General features: G+C 34.4%; 1 protein-coding gene and 1 non-coding gene across 6 annotated transcripts in view; one reads left to right on the forward strand and one right to left on the reverse strand.

Moving 5' to 3' along the window:
* Nucleotides 1-3985: 3985 nt before the first annotated feature.
* PDE3A (phosphodiesterase 3A) overlaps nucleotides 3986-22577 on the reverse strand; it is a 261680-nt gene continuing 243088 nt past the window's right edge. For 3 of the 5 annotated variants that reach the window (XM_039882552.1, XM_039882551.1, XM_039882555.1), the window contains exons 11-16: nucleotides 17199-17312; nucleotides 16852-17051; nucleotides 15034-15237; nucleotides 14208-14363; nucleotides 12245-12500; nucleotides 3986-4666 (exon numbers count right to left, since the gene is read on the reverse strand). In XM_039882552.1, coding sequence (XP_039738486.1) covers nucleotides 4425-4666; nucleotides 12245-12500; nucleotides 14208-14363; nucleotides 15034-15237; nucleotides 16852-17051; nucleotides 17199-17312 — 1172 coding nt within the window. In that variant the 3' untranslated portion in view covers nucleotides 3986-4424. Of the gene's footprint in view, nucleotides 4667-5540; nucleotides 5654-12244; nucleotides 12501-14207; nucleotides 14364-15033; nucleotides 15238-16851; nucleotides 17052-17198; nucleotides 17313-22577 lie in introns of those variants that run through there. The other 2 variants (XM_039882553.1, XM_039882554.1) reach the window with 2 other exon arrangements.
* LOC120618668 (5S ribosomal RNA) lies at nucleotides 19124-19242 on the forward strand. The gene has a single exon (XR_005657280.1). It is a non-coding gene; the product is annotated as a 5S ribosomal RNA (ribosomal RNA).

Consider the following 22577-nt stretch of genomic DNA (forward strand, 5'->3'; position numbering starts at 1 on the left):
GTTGACCAGATTAGAAAAATGTCACTTATATTATAAAGAAGTTCATAGTTTTACTTCATGGAAGAGTCATGAAAAAAATGAATGATTTAGAATAATGGTCATAAAGTATTTTCCCGTCCACTAGGAGAGTAGGTGAATGAAAGAAGATCAGTTTGGTTTCAAAGTATATAGATACTTTAGTTCTAAATTATCTGGAGTTGAGCTATTACCACTTGAAATTTTATTAATTTTTTTCCCCACACACATTACTGATAATCTCTAGTATAAGGAGAATCTTGATTTACTCTACACTATGAAAGTTTATAGAATTGTTTTACAGGAGTCTTCTGCCAGTTTAAAAGGCAGTTTACCTCCAAAATGGCATATAAGCTAGAAAAGGCATTAAGAATCGGGGTTAGAAGAAAAAAACGATTAAGACCCTCATTGTGGTTTTAATTATTATTTTAGAAATATTAAAAATGACAAGGACAGTGGAGATCCTCATACTGACACAGAAGCACCAAAAAGACCTCCCAAAGTGGAATAGAAATAATTTTTTTGATTACTCTCTTCTCATTAGCCATGAGTTATTCATCACACAAATAGTTCACTTTTGTAAAGCAGTCATTTCAAACTTTAGTCTTTATTTACAATGTTAATTTTCATATCTTTATTACTTAGAAAATAATTTATATTTTTTCCATCATTTAAACAAAGTATAGGCCTGAGTCTCATGCCTTTTGCACAGCTTTTACCTTCAAAGAAAGTTCTCTGGGAACATGATAGGGACGTCGGGAAACGCAAACCAAGAGAGGCAGGGAACATGAGGAAATCGCAATACATACACGTAATACGAACAGTCTACACGACACACAATCCCTTTTCTTTAGTTTTACTGGGATTGCAATGGTTAGGATTTGTTCTGGAATTCCATCAAAATGGAACAGACAGAATTTGGTACTCTGCTTTTAGAAAGTGGATATTTTCTTAAACATGAAGAAATTCCTTGTCAGATGAAGACCAATATAGATATATCCCTGTACAAGCTACTGTCTTCATCTTCTACTGAGAGCAAAACCAGGTCTTATATAAACGACAAAAACAAATTTTTATACTTGTATTAAAAAACCCTCAAGTGGTGTTTTCACCAAAGAAACAATAGTCTGAAAGTTGGCTTAGGTAAGTAGAAAGGCATTGTATCAGTATGCTGGAAATGACATCGATTACACTCATGGTATACCTGGTCTTTTCCTTAACAGGGAACAACTGGTAGCATCAAACTCGCCATTTCCAGCTTTTCCTACCATTGGTTTTATGGTTTATTATACATTTATTCTTTTCCTTAAACGAGCTAGAAATTCCTTCATTTGAAAGACCTGAGTTTATCTAATGGCACCTATAAATAGACTCATATAAAAATGTAGTAAATTGCAACAAATACACTTCTAAGGAATTAAGCTCTGGAGTTAGAAGTGGACATAGTAATATTGCTGTCACTAAGGAGAGGGAGACCTTCAGTAGCAGAAAATATCTTTTTACGTTCCTAGGCATCCTCTGGGATGTACTGTGTGTATGAAAGTCACATACTTGATGAATCTCCATTTCTTTATTTCAACTGACATCTATCTTTAATATACTGAAAATTTATTTTTAAAGAAAAAATGATCAATTTTCCTAGACTGATGGACACAATTCTGGAATGAAGAGGTTCTAACTGCTTTGGCCATCATTATTTCATGTACTTTAAAATGAAACAAACAAAACCAGGTAGTTTGCTAAGAACTCTGTTCTGGCAGTCAGGCTGGCCACTACTTGGGGCCAGGAAGCTTGGATAGAGCTGCCAACATCCAGTTATGAACTCACAACTCTTCTTCCGACACTCTACTTATTTCTCGCCTAGAGTTTTCCTCAACTTATATTTATTTTACAGATGTATGGCATCTGGAGAAGGGAAAAGATTAGTTTTGTTAAGAAATTAGATATAAGAGGTATGTGAGTATAAAGTCTATTTTTTTCTTCTTTTATATGCAAGGGAAGGAGAACAGTTAAGTTCACTGGGAAATATGTATCTGACTCACAGTAAGTTTTGCAAACAGAGAAGCACACAGTTAGTAATACTAAGAAAATGGAAAACAACTCAGTAAGTCCTAAATAATGAAGAACTGGTGTTAACTCAAAAAAAAAACAATGCAATTATTCTTATTTAGGTAGAGTCTGCATCAGTTTGATCTTTTCCATATTTTCCTACTTATTGGGAAATTTGCCTTGAAACCATGTTTATTTCTGATTGTATTATCTTTGCTTTAATTTAAAAATGCCATGGATTACTGTAAAATCATTGCTTTGGAATGGAAAAATAATTGCTAATGAGAAACAAAGGCATTTTTAATGTAAACACTCTTCTATGACTTCAGAGGAAATAAAAAGTAGAAATCGCAATCAAGGTTTGCTTAGAAGCTAAGATTGTTTAGATGATGAGCAGGTCTGTATATAGTACTGAAGGAAGAGTTATAACCAAAAGTGTTGGAACATCAATGATGAGCATTTCATGTTGGTCAGGAAAGTCTTTCACTTGGGAGTCATGGACCCAAAAGTTAGCAAAAGTTACTAGTAAAAAAAACATTCTTTGCAGCATCCTCATTTAATTGGCACAAGATACCTGTATCAGATTATCACTTATACTAGAATAGGTAGATGTGTGGCTGTCCATAGACCTCCATGAATCATCACTCATTTACTGGGCTTGGAGATATTTTCAATGTATAAAAATGGTGATTAAAATATAACTTTATAAAAATGTTTCATTTTCCCTTTAAAAAAAGTTTATATCTACAGAAACAACAAAAAAAAATCTTTATATTTACATCAAGGTAATTATTCATGACAAATATAATAATATGAAATAAAATATTGAAAGTGAGTATCAACTTTTTAAATAGAGGTTTGGCTCACAGCATAAACAAGTGTAAATAAACAAACCAAAAAAAAAACACCAACTTTCAATAATAGGCCAGTCCCCCCAAATCCTTCTATAATTGTCCCTGCCAAAAGAAGCATGACAATGGGCCAAATTGCAGATAAAAGCCACCCCATCACACAGCATGTGGAATACCACAACAGGGTTGGTCAGTGGGACCTTTACCACCAAAAAAATCAATCTTCAACAGTTGCCAAGAATCAGGCTTTCACTATGTCAACAAACACCAAAAGCTAGGTTGAAATTTTCCCCTTCATCTCTCACTATATATCCCAAAGGGGGTCTCTGTTTGCCTTTTTCTATCACACACATTTTGCAGCAAATTAAGACATGGGAGATTACCGTTAAGAGTAATTTCCCAGGTTTTCTCTGGAAAACTTTTAGAGTTCTAACCTGATTAAAGATCTGACTCCAGCTCCTTCCTAGGTGTTTAAAGAATGCCGTCCCCTTAAATGGTGATTTGATCTTAGGTTGAGCGACAGACATATTCAGAGACAAACATCTCCTATACATTCATTAGGCAAGTAGATTGAAAAATGCCTCAGTCTTCCAGATTTAAGGCTGGTGATAGAGAGCCCCCTAGTGGTCTGTAGCAGTAGTACCAATCACATGGCCCTCTCACCCAGCCGATGACTACCCTCCTTCTGCAAAGAGATCTTTATTGAAGCTAAATGGAGGAAGGCTTTTGGAATGGCTGCCTAAGACACTGCAGAGTGGACTTCCTTCTGTTTGTTCACAATTGCTGAGTCATCTGCTGCTGGAATTCTATGAACTACTAACCACAAAAATCTCTCTCTACATACACAGAAAAATACATACACACAAGAACCCTTTCAATCCTCTTTCTCTCTCCCTCTTAATACACACACACAGACACAGACTCAGACATACACACACACATACAAGATGTTGGCAGGAGAGATAAGAATTCAAATAATTCTCTGGAACTTTCATCCCTCGGAATTAAGAGCAAAAGCTTCTTAATTGTAACCTACATTTGCTGCACTGTTCCCTTGCTAAGCGGCACCATTTCCTTCATTTTCCTTTATTTTTCCTTTATGATTTATAATATCACAGTGACCACTATATATCTTAATACGAATGTTACTAAATTGTGGAGCCAGTAATCCTGGCTTTCAGTGTGTATGTTTATGTGTGTTCATGTGTGTGAATATATTTTACATGTATCTACGTGAGAGCTTATATATATACACACACAAATATATTTCTTCCTTAAAAAAAAATCTTTAGAAGCTGGTGTTGCAATGTGAAAGCTTCTCTGAGCAAGAGTTTTTAACCATTTACTTCACTGTAAAAATAAACACACAGAATGCGAAGAATCCCAAAATGCAGTAGCCATTTGCCCATCTTCTTGTATTTCTACAGTGTTGTGTCTAAGTGTTGTGCTGGCTTGAAAAGAGTCTGTGACAAGTCACTCGGTTTGGAACACAGCTCGTTTTATCCATTGTCACTGGTTTGGCTTTGGGGCTGGGATTGCCTCTCCTCTTGGCTTCCCTTTTTCTTCTTCTTCTTCCCTGATGGCCTGGATCTGTTCTGAGGAATGCTGCTGGGGAGACTGGTCCAGGGGCTGATTTTCAGTGCCTGCCAACCGTTGTTCCTCTTCGATGACTTTCTTCCACATCTTGTGGTTCTGCAGGAGGTGCTGAGTTATTTGGCAGTAGATTTTCCTCCTTTTGAAAGTTTTCTTTCCTGAGAAAACAATAAATTAGACTACTTACTTATATGCTGAATACGTAACAGTTATTTCTTTTCACATTATTAATATGAGTTAAGTACCAAATGAGTACCTATATTATTTGATTTGTATACTGTAATAACGTCATTTTCAAGAATGGAGAAATAAGAATAAGATGGCAATGACCATTAATATGACATTGAGACATAACCGTGAACAGTGTGTAATATCTGGTAATGTTCAATACAAGGTTCTGTTTATATCTTGATATTATTCCCACTCTTTCAGACTCTGAAAAGTTTTCACCTAGATTATTGGAATAAATTCTTGTTATATCCTCCGTTACTTTGTCAATGAGTTCAAGAATCTACAAGATTGATTTCTTTAAAGATGGCTTTAATGTTACTGTTCTGCTTCATGTGGACTAAAAAATTAATTTCAAGTTCCTCTCAAAGAACGCTTGTTCTCCCACAAGCTGGCACAAATACACTTTTGCTGTCTTCCTCCATCTGCAGCCCAGTATCTATCTATAGTTCACTGCTCTCTTTTCTGCACATTCACTGAATTCTTCTACTTCCAAGCTGGTACTACTCCTCCTTTTGAAATGCTACTCAGTCACTAAAAGTTCAATGTCCACTTATTATTTTGAGATCTAGTCAGATGTCACTGAATTCCTCTTCTAAGAAATAATCTTTCTCTTCTAAACTCTTTTGTCACTCTATATATGCTTCTCAAGTAGATGCTGTTTCCCATTTCCTCCCCCGTTTCTCATTATCATTATCTCTTTTTCTGATAATTGCATATCCAAAGTCATTTAAGAGGGACTCTTATTCCTTCTTTTAGTTATGTAGTCCCAAAAAAGGCTTTCGAATTCTACTTCCCTACTCACCTCCTGACAATACAGCCGTGTCACAGTGACTGGTGAGTACATATGTAACCCAACTCAAGCCAATCCAGAGTACTTTCCTGATATTTTCCCCAGTGGCACAGAATAAACGTATCTGGAATGAAGTAAACATAGAGCTGACAACAGTGCCAGCTTTATGAAGAAAGCGAGGTTGAAAGACCAAGCTATCAGGCTGATGAGTCAGAGACAAGAACAGGAGTAAGAAGCTCTAATACTAGCCAACATCATTTTTATATGAAGAAATAATTTTCCCTTTTGTATATATTCATTTGATTGGAGTTTTGTCACTTATAATGAAAACAGTGTCCTAAATAATGTACATCCTTTAAGGCATTCATTTTATTCTCATATATTCCAGCTCCTTTACTAGATGATAGCCTCTTTCAGGAAGCTTTGTAAAGACATGTACAGACTTTTTACAGAACAAGCCTCAGCAAAAATGCAGTTAATAATAGATTACCTTTTCTTGTGATCAAACAATTTAATGTTTTCAACACAGAAGTACTAAAGACAATTTTCATAGAAAGGCATCTGTTGATTGAGAAAGTGTAATAAAGTCAACTTCAAGATGAAATACTGCCATTTGTGACAACCTGGATGGATCTCGAGATAATCATGCTAAGCGAAATAAGCCAGACTGAAAAAGTTGATAATCACATGATATCACTTATATGTTGGATATAAACATAAAAGCAACAAATGAACAGGACAAATAAAGACTCAGGGACATGGACAATGGACTAGTGGTTACCAGAGGGTAGGGGGTTGGGGAGGAGGGAAGTGGAGGACAGAGTAAGGGGGGTCACATATAAGGGTGTTGGGGAGGATGAAGTGGGTAAAAGGGATCAAATATATGGTAGCTGAAGGAAACTGGACTCTGGGTGGTAATCACACAATAGAATATATAGATGTTAAATTATAATGTACACCAGAAAATTATATAATTGTATTAACCAATGTTATCCCAATAAACTTAAAAAAATAAAAAAAATAAAAATAATAAAAAAATCAACATCAACAGAAGAAACATAAAATGTTTTACAGAATTTGTACTGATACCATAATTCACTATTTAGGCTCCTAATTTCTTGTCTATTTATTAAGTACGTAGTATATATCAAGTGTGCTAGCATTTGGTGATTCTCTGATAGACCAGAAAGATATAATGGTTGTCATCACAGAGTTTTTACTATAGTGGGAAGATAGAGAATAAGCACGTAGCTACAATTATATTGAGTCTTACGAAATCTTTGAAAGGTAGCACACAGAGAGGGAAAGGACTCACCAGGGAGGATACTGCATGATGGCAGTGGCTTGGACTAAGATGAAGATACACAGACAAATGTGACAAATGTGAGCTATATTTAATCAACAAGATTTTGACAACTGACTAGATGTATGAAATGAACAAGAGGGAGGAATCAGAGACAACTTTGCACTATCTGGACTGAAGAGTTGAGTAGATGGTGGTACTATGAACTGAGAAAGGGAATATTAGGTGAAAAGCAGATCTGAGGGGTATGCTGAACATGAAGTGTCTAGGAGGCTTTCAAGTGAAGAGGTAAAGCGGGCAGTTGGTCTCTAGCTTAGAAGAGAGGTCCGTTCTTTTTTAAGCAAAGACTTAGGCAAAGAATTTAGAAATTAGGCAAAGATTCTCCCATTAAACTGTAAACTTCCCTATGGACAGAAGCTTTTTTCCTCCCTTTTGTGTCTATATCCACAAAGTCCCAGACTTTAGTAAGAATTCAGTAACGGTTTACTCAAATAAATTATGTTCTTTCTAGTTTCTGTTCCATAGTCCCAAGTAAATGGTGAAATGTTCATAAGTGATAAAAATGATGATATGGAAAAGTGGTCCACAGGAAATTCTGATCTAATAGAGACTACATTAAAGAGTAATAGTACAAGTTACCAGATGATCAGCAGGGATAGTTGGGTTTACTTAATGAAACAGTAATCATTTACAATGTATGACGTGAAAGAAAGAAGAAGAAGGAAGAGGAGAAGAAGAAGGAGACAGTAACAATAGCAAATAAACAACAAAAAAGTGCCAATTACTATGAGATGTGACAAAGGAACTAGATCTCTTGGAATTTTTGTAGAAGTGCTAGTGATTGCTTCAATGGTTTTATTATAATATCCCACAGAAATTTCTTACACTTTATAGGACAAGATCGATTTTTAAAACACAGTTCAGAAAAAGAACATGAAATTAAATTATCGTGGATTACTTTTAAGCCATACAGACACATAACAAAATTATTAAATTGATTAAATGCCAGAGGGAATGGCATTTAATAAGCAGTCATAAGCAAGAATTTAAAAATATATTTACTGTATTCATTATTTATTCACAAAATGAACCCATTAATCAAACTTATATTGATCATCTACAAAATGGTTGGCCGTTGTTTTGGATGCTATGGAAACAAAGATCAATCTGTCTCAGAGCATGCTTTAAAGGAGCTTACAATCTGTAGGAGAGAGAGCCAAGAAGGCAAAACATGAAATACAAATGCTGTTTTTTACGACATACTCATGTGACCAAGATGGCCCTAATGTTCCCCTAAGCCTGACTAAACTTTTGACCTCCCTTTCTTTAGAGCATTTACTTTATAAAACTTGAAATTGCAAATTCTTTCTCTGTCCGTTTGTAAAATGTATAAATCTTGTCCCAGCAGCTAGTCAGTTTTATAACTCAAGGACCTGGGAGCCTAACTTAAATAAGCACCAATTAGCAAACACAAATGGCCTGATCACATTGACCAATGCCTCTCTAAGGTCCTCCAGTACTTTTTCCAGTAGTTCATCCCAGCGCTTAAAAACGCTCCTGCCTTTGTTTCGATAGAGGTAAGTTTATTTTCCTCCCCTATTGCAATAATCTTAAATAAAGTCTTCCTTGCCATTTTTAGCAAGTGTGTGGTACAATTTCTTTCTGACATATCAAATCATGGCAATGCAAAAGATTCAACCTGTGTGGGAGAGGTAAGATTTTTTCAAAGGCCATGACACATGAGCTGAGATGTAAATCATGAGAATTAAATACCTTGTGTAAAGAAGGGGTTGGTAGCAGGCAGAGTGACAGGCACGCCTATAGGCACAGGGCATGAGGCCCTGGAGCTTGACATCAATTTCTTCATTTGAAAGCTTCTTAACAAGGGCTTAACCATTGCATATATATATATAGGTATATATATATATACATATATATATATGTATATATATATATATACCTATATATATGTATATATATACATATACATATGTATATATGTGTGTATATATATACTAAAATTTAAAGAAATTTGAATTTTTCTATCAACATTAATAAAATATATTAATACATTAGATTTTTAAAAGCAAATCTCTAAAGTTCTCTTCTACCAAAGCCATTTACTTGTCTATTTCTACTTTGTTTTTGATATAGTTAAGTACAAATTAGTTTCTGTTGAGAAATTTTAAAAGGTTAATATACTTTTTAACTTCATCTTTTGAATCAAGAGAGTTACAGATGACTATTGGCTGAAAGACAGACTTGAATCAAGGTCATAGGAAACATTCTACTTGCTCAAGGTGATTATTTCATCTGAAGGTTAGACGCATTTGTGGCAGTGCATTCTTAGGGAAGAAGCTAACAAAAGCTCAATTTTTCTCCTTTTTCCTTTCAGGGCAGCTCCCATGAGAGCAGCTGTTCTCTTATTAATGCCATTTAACACTAGCAATAAACCTCTCTGGAATTAAACAGAATGAGGTGACGTAGAAGAAAGTTTGTACCAAATAAATTTGCGTAGATTAGAGTCTGCAGGTGGTCTAAAACATGCCTGTATTGGGAGCCAAATTGTTCAGTACTGGAACCTTTTGAAATGAGAACAAAGAGTCTTTCATTGCTCAACTTCTAAATGCAGCTTAGTACTTTATTAGAAACCTCTTAATTCACTGTAGGAATCTTTCAGATTTAATTATGAGGTAGAGAAAAAGCCTTCTTTCCCTAGGATACCATATTGAAACATTTTATTCTATGTTTCCTGGGAGATCTCCAAGTTTTTCAAATTGCTGAGATTATCAGTGCATATTAATTTAAATTTTCCAGAAATCTAAGTTTCAGGCTAAATCAAGTTAACCATCGCAGTCAATGGGAATTCTGAAATTAAAATGACAAAAGTGAAATAGCAACGTAGTTAAAAATGAGGAGACCTGGGTTTCCTTTCTGGTTCTTCAGAAACCTTCTATACCTTGGGATGTTACTTAAGCTTCTGAGCCTCAATTTAGTCTTTTGTAAAGGGAGGTAGCTGAACTGGATGATCACCAATTCCCTTCCCATTTCTAAAATTCTATTACTCTAAGTGGCCAATTTTTACTGAAAACTAATATTTTCCAACATTTATCATTTTCTTGGCCACAAAGAAATACTTCAAAGATAATTTTTCAAAAGCTAAAAGGTATCAAGTCTTCGTTGATGGATACGTTAAATTTTAATATAAGGTGGCCAGTTGATCTTCAGAAGTCTAATTTAGTAAACAGAATCCATAGAGTTCTCATTATTGCTTTAGCAAGCTTGATAAAAATGGGAAGATCAGGAGAGTGACACATCAGAATCTGGAAGTCAGTATGGCAACCCGACCTTACAGAACAGAAGGAATTGAATATTTGGTTGTCATGTTTGGAGTTAAAGTCGACATCGATGATTTGAGCTTATTAAATCTTCTGGCCTGGGTTCTTCAGTGCTTGATGCCTGGATTATGTGTGTGTTTTTGCAATGTGTTTGAGTTCAAATAGCAATCAGTTAGGGCCCATGGGAACAAAGTTTTTCCAGAGGCAAAGCCAATGCTTCTATATCAATCACTAGAAAAACTGTCCTGCCCTTAATTAGACAGCAAATTACCTGACTCTCTGGATGAAAATAAATTTAAAAAATAAAACTAATACAGGCTTACTGGATGAACAAATGAAAAAATAACCCATAAATCCCCAAATCCTGGTACCTACCTCTGCATCCCAAGATTAGCCCAAAATTTCTAGTAGAAATCTTTTTACAAGCATCAGAGAAATACTTCCTTTGCTAATAGAATATCAGAGGAAAACAACTTTGACCCCCTCTCCATTCTGAATAAAAGTTAATACATAGGATAGAACTTAAGCAAAAATTTGACCTAAAGTCAAATTTGCAAAACCCTGTCTCATCAGTCTATAGTTAATCATGACCTCTTATCTCTGCTTATGTGAGCGTACAACCAGGTTCTTATATCAGAGAAAAATGGATGAAGGCCCATGTTAGAATACTCCCTTATTAGACGGCCAAGTTGAACCAAGTCATGCATTTTATTGACTGCTAAAAAATAAAAACAAATGATCAAAATGTCTTCCTTGGGAATATTTTTGGTAAGGGCTTTGAAAAATATTAAGTTTGTATGTTCTTGATGAAGGTAGGTAGAAACTATGAACTATGTTCTCATAAACATAGAAACTGTATTTGCACAATGTCACTGTAAGGGTTATAGGTTTTAATAATAATGCTATTAAGGCCTCCTTATTAAAATTAAGTGAATTAGACTGGCTACATTATGCACTCCAAATCAATAACCAGACGTAACCACTTCTCATTGTCACTATTGCCACAACCTCTGTACAAAGCCACAGTCATCTCTCATTTGGATAATTTCAACAGCCTCTTAATTTATTCCCTTGCTTATACTCTTTCTCCTACCCCAAACTCAAAAATATTCTCAATATAGCAAGTGAAGCAATCCAGTTAAAATTTAAGTCGAATCTCAAACTCTTCTGTTCAAAACTTCTGATGGCTTCTCATCCCACTCAGAGTAAAAGCGAAACTCCATACTGTGACCTACAGAGCCTTATCTTAAAACCCTACATCATCTGGCCCCCCACTCTCTCCTGCCACTCTCCCATGCCCTTTCCTCTGCTTCAACCTCCTCAGCTCTCCTGATGCTCCTTGAACACCAGCCAAGCCTACCTCAGGACCTTCGCATGGCTTGCTTCTCCCTCTCCTTGGAATGCTCTTTCCATATCTTTCAGATCTTTTAAAAATTAAAACAAAACAAAACAAAAAAAAACTCTCTTATTTAGACCTTCTGTGGCTACTTTATTCCTTTAATTTTAATTTCCAAAATCCTTTTTTTTTTTTTTTTAGATTCTAGTACTTATCAGTACTTAACAGACTAGATTTACTGATTTGTGTTACTTAGTGTCTGTTGATGTCACTGAAACATAAGTCTAAAAGGGCAAAGATTTATTTACTCTTTTGTCTGATTTGGTCATAGCTCTGTCTTTAGTACCTGGAAGAATGCCTGGCACAGAGTACATGTTCATTAAATAGTTCTTGAATAAATGACTGATTACTACCTCTTACTGCTTTAGATGGTCTTCCCCTAAACAAGCTGACAAAAGCCTATAGTTGGTCTATATGGTATAATTCTTTACATCTCTAAATCAAAATACTCTGAAGACTAAGCTTCAACTATTTAATTTTTTTGTTTTTACTTCATGACAAAGAACATCTTTTTGTATAACCATTATTATAGATCTCATAGTCTGTAATCTCTCTTATTATGATATTGTGTAAGGGGTCTATCCATAATCAAACGTAGCAGATGGTATTTGGACTCAAAGTATATAATTCACAAGAAGCATAAAATTCATCTGAATCTAGAACTAGATTATAACTTACTTGGAGATCCATTATTTTCACAGGTTTCCTCTTCATTGGGTGCTTCTTCTTCCTCTTCTTCTTCTGGATCATCAGTATCTCCTGACTCATCACTGTCTTCCACCCATTTCCCTGGCATTAGACCTGCTGAATCATAGGAGTTGCAAAGAGGACCCACAATATGAGAGATAAAGGATTCCTGAAGATTGGCCAACTGAGGAGCAGAACGGTCCATGAAGGGGCTTATTGGTAATCCAAGGCTGGCCTCTTCATCACCCTAGAAACAGAAATTTAGAAAGGTAAATAACAAGGAAAATTTAGTAAAGTAAACATTCACTTGGCATCTAAAATTTGCAAATATGCAAGAACCCAGATATTCATGTGTGAATTCCCTCTTTACCGCTAAGAGATTCTATTCAAATTACGAAGATTCCTATAGAAATGCTTGATTGCTATTTACCACTTTTATGATCTTGAGGTTTTGGCTTTATCAAGGGGAAATACAAGAAATGGTTTAACGCCTCAGTAGATAATATTCTTATCTCGGTAGATAATATTTCTTATCACATTAGTCAGTGTACTTATAGAAGAGTATAAATGCATCATAAAACAAATGCTGGGAATAATTACCAAGCAAATACATAATCTATCATGTTTTCCTTTTTGGCTGTGGTTACCATAAATCTTAAAATACTGTATCATTCAATTAAAGTTGCTACCTCATCCTAGTTTTTGGTTGAATTACATCTTCTGTGATTGTACAGTTTCTGTATTCTTATTTATCTACAAGTTTAATAGGATCATTTTACAAGTGTTTTCATTTTGAATTGTTTCAAATCTTTCTGAAAAAAATCAGATTGTTAACCAGAAGTTATTTACCAAAATTAATGAAGAAATATACCAATATATCAACAATGGTTATACCTATATAGTGGAGTTATTATAAGTAAATTTTCCTTCTTCTTTATATTTTTCCTGTATTTCAATATTTCAGAATTGACATGAGTTAATCTCATTCCTAGGAAAGGTAGTACATTGTTTTCTAGAAGCACAAACCTTTTATTCTATGAAACTTGAGTATAATACCCATAAAAGTTCTTTCTAATCTCTTTTTAAATACATCCATTGACAGGCAATTTATTACTTATTAAGGCACCCCATCCTATTTCTGAATGCCTGTAGTAATACAAATTTCTTTCTGACATTGAGTTGAAATCTATGTTCCCATAACTTCTATAAAATGGTTATATTCATACCTTTTTTAGGGAAGCAGAGAGAAACTTAATATTTCTTATAAATCAAATCCTGTGTCAAGCACTTTATATAATTTATCTTCTTTAATCATTATCAAAATTTCATGATAAATCTACTCTTAAATTTGTATGTCACTTTTAAGTATCTAAAGATTGTTATTGTATCACCTCTAATTCCCCCTGGGGTAAATGTCTTCACTTCTTTCATGTTCTGTTATGTCACTGATCTCTCCTTTACCCTTGGTCCACTACCTCCAGATTCCTCTTGAGAGCATGGTTCACAATATTAAACACAGTTTCAAGTATAATCCGGTCAGTGTAGGGTAGTATGGGGAAGATACCCCCATGCTTACATTTTGGTGGTAGTTTTTTGGTAGTGTGCTAACCCTTGCATTATCATGTCAGATAAAATGCCTATTTTTCAAGCTTTTTTATGCACTGCTGTTATTCAGATATATATATTTAAATTGGCTTCCCTTATGTAAATTTGTAAAAGAACAATATTTCAGATATTCCTAATGTCTCTCTACTACTTATCTGAGAATTTTTATAATTATAATTTATCCAAATTTTCTGTCATTTTTTTCTCCTCTGATTAAAATTGGCCAGGGCATTTTCTGATGTTAGGGTGAATATGAAATCGATTGATCACACTTTCACATCTCTTAGAAGCTCTGGTGAATTTATAAGCAGCCTAAGTATGGATGAAGATAAACAATTAAATCACTTACCTGTTCATAAAATTCATTGACAATACCCTCTGTCCACTGAAGATGGAGCTCTTTACATTTAGCTGGCCCATTGATATCAGCCAACTTTATACACATTTGACAAACCAGTAGACGATCATTTTCATTGGTCCAATCTATTCCAACATCATCATTCGCCTGTTTGAGGGAAAAAGTTAAAATGTGTTTTGCCTCAATGAAATCAAAAGTTGAAAAGGAGAATAAATGATAGAATATTTATTGTCTTTCTACCATGTGAAGATCAGAATACCAAGTACTGAGGAATTTCTCAGTTACTTAAAATAATGTTGCTGGTTTGCATAAATTAACAGTAAAATAGTTCATCAAAAAAGTAGTTTATTAATTATGGAATTGAAAATAAGTACTATTTAAAATTAGCATATGTTATCAATTTCTATTAAAATAACATAGCTACAAATGATAAAATTTTCTTGAATTAACATTTGAGCATATATGTTTGATGTATGAAATTTTGCTTCAAGGTTTTGACTTTTCTATTGCCAGGTAATTTTTGTTAGTATACCACAGAGATGAGAGTGAATTAAATCTAACAAAAACACAATGATAGTTAGAATTTTATTATTTCTCTACATCACAAAATATAATATTATAGAGGTAACACTGCAACTTCTCAAGTTCTTAGATTAGTACCAAAATCTATTTATCTGCTTCTGGTTAAACATTTTATTACATTTCATTTTCACATTTGACCTATAAGAGGTGATAGCTATGAATTTTGTTCAACACTTTAGTTCCATGACATCTTTCAATGTGGCCATAAAACGAAGACTGGTACAAATCTAGTTACCTTGGCATTAAATTTGGCTACAAAGTCAAAGTGTTTCTTCAAGTCAGTGGCCAAAATTGCTTCGATGACAAGGAAACGGAAATGCTTAAATTCCACATGGTCAAGGTTAACTAAGAAGTTATACTCTGGCCGGGACATGAAAAGATTCCATGCAGCAGCTGCATGATGATTTTCCAAAACCGAGCGATCATTATAAAGCACCGCCTACACAAAAAAGTAAGAGTGAAGAGTTCAATTTTTTAAGTTAAAATAAATCACAAAAACAAAGGAGAATATGCAATGCTTTTGGAACTATCTTTTTTCATGGAACACAGAAATATAATCTTTTGACTGTGGTTATTAAGAATCACTTATTGCTGCGCATTTACTGTTGATTATTTTTCTTAGTTAAATTTCATATTTTTGTAATATAAAGTTCATATCCTTGAAACTTTATTTCAAACATTTACAACCGAGGGGCTTACAGTTAGATTTTATCAATTTTTTTTGTGGGGCATAGGAATTTAACCATAAAAAATATGCAAATATATTAACATCCTTAAGAGGTAACTCAGCTACTTCTTGAATCTAGAAAAAGAATGATCTCCTCTTAAATAGACTAATAAAGAGAAATGGAATCCCTGAGAAACCCATCATTTAATACATTCTCACCCCGCAATCAGCCATAGGAAATAATATTACCTTTTATCTAGTAAATGAAGGTATATAGTAATTATCTACCTGTTTGACATTCTCTAATAATGCTGAGGGAAGCAGCAGAAGAGGAATTTGCCTAAAAAATGCTTGAAGCCCGGGGTGATAGAAGAAAAAAAGGCATAAGGACACAAAGGAAAGACTAAGAACAAGAAAATTAATATTGAAGTAAGTAAAAATGCAGACTGTATAGAAAAATTGGAATAGTATATGCAGCTGGCAAGAGGATTTGCATGATTATCTTCAGAAAAAATAATTCTGGTATATGAAGGACACATTAAAAGAAGTTAAATTAGGTAGTTAGAAAAAAATCAGAATATTTTTAGTGTATATAGATTAGAGAAAAATTCTACACTCATAGAGCATGTAGAAATGAATGGGAATGAGATAAAAGACAAAAAACAAACAAGAAAAAAAAAAGCATAGGACCAGATTGGTCTCTAAATCCTCTAGAAAGAAAATTAGGATCTTGAGATCTTTAATAACATGAGTCCAGCTGATTAAATTGAAAGTATCTTACTGAGTTTAAGTGTATAGATGAAGATACCTAGATCCTTAGCAATTAATTTTTGACTTAAATTTTTAAATATATGCTAAGATGTACTTCTTTAAAGTTACTGTTTTTAGAATACTGCGTTCAGGAAAAATGTTCCTGCAAATGAAATAAATTGATTTTTAATTCCTACTAACCAATATAAATGCCATAAGAATCATAATTGTTATAATGACTATATTTTAAAAGAATGGGATTTACATACAAATAGACATATTCTTAAAAGCCCAAGAAAAATTTGGTTTTCTAATCCTTTCAGACAGGGAATTTTGTATAGGCTGGATTTTCTTTGTTGAGGAAGTTCATTAACACGAATTCGAGCAGTTTTTCTTCCTTAGAAGAACGTTGAGAAGGGATCTCCATGGGTAATAAAGTCGCATATCTGCCATTAATAACTTGGAATAAATCTTGCTACATTTTCAAAGTTAGCGTGGTCTCTAAGAATTTTATCCCAGGGCTAAATACAGTTTGGTGCAGATTCACTGAGTGCCGAAGTCCAATTTACAAAATTAATTTTCTTCAGAGAAATCTCTCATTGAATTATTTCTCCTAAGTGGAATCGAAGGATTTACCTGAGGAGCACTTGTTGCAACCAGGAATGCATTAGTCCTTCCTGGGTGATCATAGTCATGCATGGCTGCAGCCACATACAGTGCCATTAACTCTAAGGCAGGGATATTTCCAGACAGACATCCGTATTTATCATCTGGCACATTATACATTTTCGAGAATACGTATCCCATATGTCCATGTGTAAATCCACTGTCAGAATCTGAAAAGAGAAGGTAAAAGTAACAGAATTTTTAAAAAAAGTATTAAATTAATAACGTTTATCTAGACCTACTTTAAAAAAACAAAACAAAACACTCTTGTTCCCATAGTTCACAAAGGAGCACAGATGTATGTACTTAGCATATACCTGAGTCACTTGCTGACCCGTGATCATTAATCACAGTTGAGAGGCCAGGAATAGGTTGCGTAGTAAGATACCAAACAGCATGTAAGACATCAGTGGCATGGATTCTGTTATGATCTGTAACCAATGCAAAGAACAGTTATTAGTTTGTGAACTTTGGGGTCTAAGGACTAAGAGTGCCATCTACTGGATAATCGATTTGGTCCTACCATTTTAATACCCCAGTGAAAGCTAGCCAAACATTCTAGGACAAATAGTCTTTAATTACTCTTCCATTACTCCACAATATCCATTGCAACAGGGGTAAAAAAAACAAAACAAAATAAAACAAAAAAACCCCACAATATTCTTTATGCTTGCAGATGTCTGAAGTGAAAAAATCTGTATCTAGAGTCTACCAGAAACCTCAGGCATATAGGAAACTCATTATGTGAAATAATTGTAATGCTTACTCATGTACTCATTTCCATGCTCCTGTATAAGACTACGAAGAGGACTAGAATAAAAGAAAGACTCATGACATACCAACTAAGTCAGACCAGTGGTCTGTACCAATGGTCCCCAACCTTTTAGGCACCAGGGACCAGTGCTCCTATGAGATGCCTCATGATCTGAGGTGGAGCTAAGGAGGTGATGCTAGCGCTGGGGAGCGGCTTCAAGCACAGATGAAGCTTTCCTTGCCGCTCACCTGCTATGCGGCCCAGTTCTAGTATAGGTCCATGGCCGGGGGTTGGGGACCCCTGGTCTATATCCCTCAATATTTCATCTGTAATAAATGGTGTCCAAATATAATCTGTGATTAGAAGATAGTAGTATTCTTTATTGAACTTAAAACACTATAATAAAAATGAATAATATATTTTTACATGCAGATTAAATCTACAAAGCAAAATTCAAAACCAAAATCAATAATGTTCTCTGATCTAGAAATTCTAATTTGGGAATACAGTTCTAAGAAATACCTAAAAAGAAAAATAAATACCTCTTTGTACAATAACATAGGGAATTGGGCCATTTAGAAGAGTAAAAAAGATGGGGATATCAAAACCCCTAATTATAATGTCACTATCATGGGAGGGAGGTATATTCCGTATGCAGTTTAGCTTCTTGAACTGTGACCAAAGGCCCAGTGTGCTCTTGGCTCACCTTCTTTTTCTCGTGTAGTTCTAAGTTTTTCTCTTGTTTATCTGTCCCTTCATAATACTTCAATGATTGGTATACTTTATTCTAAATGTGAGCACTTTACATATTTTTATTTCTACTGACCACCTATTGTACAGTTTCCTTCTCAATACAATCATGTGCCACTTAACGATGGGGATATATTCTGAGAAATGCATTGTTAGGCAATTTCATTGTGTGCGAACATCACGAAGCGCACTTACAGAAACCTAGGTGGTATGGCCTGCTATGCCCTAGGCTGTGTGATGTACCGCCATCATGTATGCAGTCATTGGCCGAAATGTTATGTGGTGTATGACTGTGTAACAGATGACATCTCTGAATAACACTGAACAGAGGAGGAGAATAGAACAAGGAGAATGTTAATGGGAATTTGACAGAAACACCTGTTCTCTGGTCAAGGAAGAAAGAAGAAAGTATGATATCTCTGGTGTTGGAGGCACAGAGGGGATGTAGGTAGATGGTGCCTACCTCCCTTTTGTTTCCTACAATTCTGGCAACTCTTAGGAGCCAACCTTTAGGTGACAACATGAAACTAAATCACAGGTAAACACCCCAGGAATTCAGTTGAGGGGCTGCGTGAGGGCTTGAGAGGACATCTTCAGAAAAGCTTTCAGAAATAGACCTTTTTAGGCTCTCAAAGAGGTGAATACTGATGTTACCTAGTACTTCAGATAATAATTTTATTAAAACTGGAGTCTATATCTCTGTGTATAGACTATCTCAAGTGATTCAAGACAATTATATTCTGTGGCCATGCTACCCTGAACAAGCCTGATCCCGTCTGATCTCAGAAGCTAAGCAGGGTCAGGCCTGGTTAGTACTTGGATGGGAGACCACCTAGGAAGACCAGGTGCTGTAGGCGTAAAAAAAAAAAATTAAAAAATAAGGGATTGTAAACTGACAAGGTCCTTGCTATCTGTGAGGTCAACCAAGGGTTGCCTTGCCTAAAAAATTAAAACGAACAAAAAAGACAATTATATTTTATGTCTATACCTGTGTCACGGACAAAGCTGATCATGCTAGAAGTTTCTGGATTTAGGATAGATCTGATTTTATCTGTCCTGATATTTATTATCTGTGTTACTTTGTAAAATTCTAGTCTCATTTTCTTATCTTTAAAAACACAGAGATAATAACAATGCCTATTCGATACTATAATTGTGAGAATTATAGAAGGGAACATATTTTAAAGTGCTTGATACATATTAAGCTTGCAATTAATGTAAATATCACTCACATAAATTATTGCTGTTAGAATAAGATGGAGAATTAGCCTAGATCACTGGTTTTCTCTTGACGATTTCTAAGAACAGAATTGAAAAGCTAAAACAAAACCTAGCATAAGCCCTTGGGGAGGGAGAAGGCAGTGATAACCTGGTAGGAAGAAAATGATAGCCTGGACAGAGGGTCTCACTGTTAGGGATATGTTGGGAGAGAGCTTCCGAGAGTTATTTTTTCTCTTATTGCAAACTGAGAAGATTGCTGTGTGCAAGTAATTACAATTATTATTGCAAGTCAAAGAAATTTGTGCATGTACCCAGCATTACGAGGTGGATGGGGGCAGTATCAGGCTATTGGCAGAGCTTGTTTAGGGTGAGAAATAGATAATATCAAGTACAGGCAAACTTGCAGCTCTTGAGCTGTAGTGCTTCCTGCCACGTTCCCCACCTCAAGGCCCAGGTTCAGAAGGCATTATAGGCAATTTTTTAAACTTTCAATGAACAAACAATTCTGACTAAAAAATTAGTGCTGAAAATATAAAAAGAGAGGAAGCTGCCCAACCCATTTTATGAGGCTAGTATAGCCTTGATTAAAAAGTAGATAAAGACAGTATATGAAAAAAATATATTTCTTTTGCTTTTGAGTAAAGGTTCAAAAGTACTAAATAAAAAATAGCTAACTAAACCTAACTCATAAAAAAAAAAAAAAAATATATATATATATATATATATATATATATATGTATGTCTAGTGCATGTGTTGATTTAGGAGAATTACATTGTCAGTATCACTTAAGCAGGATGTAAAATCATCTGCATTGTAAGTAGTCAATAATATTTATTAAACAAATATTTACTTTGCATGTACTATGTCCAAGTATTGTGCCAAGTGCTAGTATTGCTGTTGCTCTCACCATTAACTCTCTGGTGACCAATTCAGGAGCAAAGGCACCCAGGAAAGGAGCTAGCTAAGTCAAAGTGGGGGATTGATAGGTTTCTGTAGAACACAAAACATGCTCTACCTACCTACCTACCTATTTACCCCTCTCTCTCTCTCTCTCTGTCTATTTTGATATCCAGATTTTTAAAATTTTAGTAAGAGTTCTAGGGACAAATTTAAAAGCTTTCATATTTTCTCTCTCCTCTTGGAAAATTTTAATAGTGTACTTAGAAGTACAATATAATTTAGTTTCTAAAATGTTAGGTTGTTGTTCTATTAAAGTTAATCTAACCCTATTTTGGTTATTCTTAGGCTTTTTAAAAGTTTTATTATGGGCTTATTTAGCTAGAGACATTAGACATATAGTTCTCTAGGAGTAAATATTAAAATAAGTAGACATACAACAAATTTTTATATATGCTAGTTATAATTAATGATAAAGCTTTTAGTAATTATCCCTATTAGTATAAATTTACAACCCTACCACATGCAAGATATTATTATTTAAAAGTGATCACCAATCAAGCTAAAGCTTTCTTGTGAGGTGAATAAATTCCCTTTATGGAAAGTGTGTAGGACTTGTAATAGAACAAGCAGGTTTATTATAACAAATTATTTTCACATGGAATGAAAAACCCACTATTTCAGGAAAATTGTCTATTCACTTGTAACATGAAGGTTTAAAGAAGTAGAAATTAGTAGTTGATAGATGGTCACAGGGATGGGGAGCATGGCATAAGGAACGCAGTTAGCATTAATGTAATGGCTAGGTGTAGAGCCAGAGGAGAGAAAGATCAATCAGGGAGATCATTTTATAAACTATATAAATGTCTAACCAATGTACTGTATACTTGAAATTAATAATAAAATTTAAAAAATAGATTAAGAAAATGTAAAAATTAATAATAAAATTTAGAATCTGTAAACTTCTTTTTACACTTAAACACTGATCAACTTTCCCTATGTTTAATGATATACTACCTAGAGAAAAGTTAGTAATTATTATGTCAATTACTTAATAGAACCTGGTTCTAGCTGATTATATCACTAAAATATATTCGGAAATATAATATTAATTTGTAAATTTCATCTGGTGACTAGTTGTTCTTTAGTGTTTTCAGTGGCTTCCTTTCAATAAAAGTTTAGTTATGTAACTACTTAAATCTTTGAGAAATGACTCACATATGTCAATTACCTGCATCCAACCATGGTAGGCCTTGGAAAAAATGTTATTAAGAAGGCAAGGCTTGAGATCTGTTCAAATTACCCCTTTTTCTTATCTCTCTTCCAACTTCCATGGCCCTATTGGCTAGACTTTCCCAAGCGGCCCCATGCTCTTAAGCTCCTCTCTCTTCTAGTTCCACTGTCCTATTTTGCCTGCATTTTGGTTCCATATTCTCCAACAAATCTAATTTGTAGATTTGATTCTTCATTCTCTCCTATCATATACTTCATACACTATTATACACAATCAGCTGCATATTTTCATTCCAATGCAGCATGTGCATGGCATTTTGAAACACAATATGTTAATAATGGATCTCTAGGTGAAAGCACTATTCCTTTCTGGAAATATCCTGTGGTTTATCTGCCTCCATATAATTTGTATTTAACTTCAGCTCTTTGTAACTACAAAAAAGATATGTGGTTCTGAAGTCTAAAGTACATAAAAGCAAATTTAAAACTTAAAAGTTAAAACATGATTTAAACAATATGTTTCTAAGGCATGTTCCAACCAATACATTATGTTTGAGTAATTTTCTTTCTATGCATTTATTTTCTAAAAGGAACACATAATTTCTACACATTTCCACAACTTCACTGATTGGATTTATGGACATTTTCTCTAGTTCCATATATTTTGTAGCATGTAGGAGAATTCTACTTATGTGTCCTGAAATGCCACATATCAAAAATATAATTTAACATCTATTCTATGCTCCTATTTCTCATGATTATAAATGACAAACTTATCCTCACAATATTCAAAGTTCAGAAGCGGAAACATTGGTTGTCTCCTTCCCTTTGGTCTTCACA

Source organism: Pteropus medius, unplaced genomic scaffold (assembly GCF_902729225.1).
Source record: "Pteropus medius unplaced genomic scaffold, Ma_sr-lr_union100, whole genome shotgun sequence".
Lineage (NCBI taxonomy): Eukaryota > Metazoa > Chordata > Mammalia > Chiroptera > Pteropodidae > Pteropus > Pteropus medius.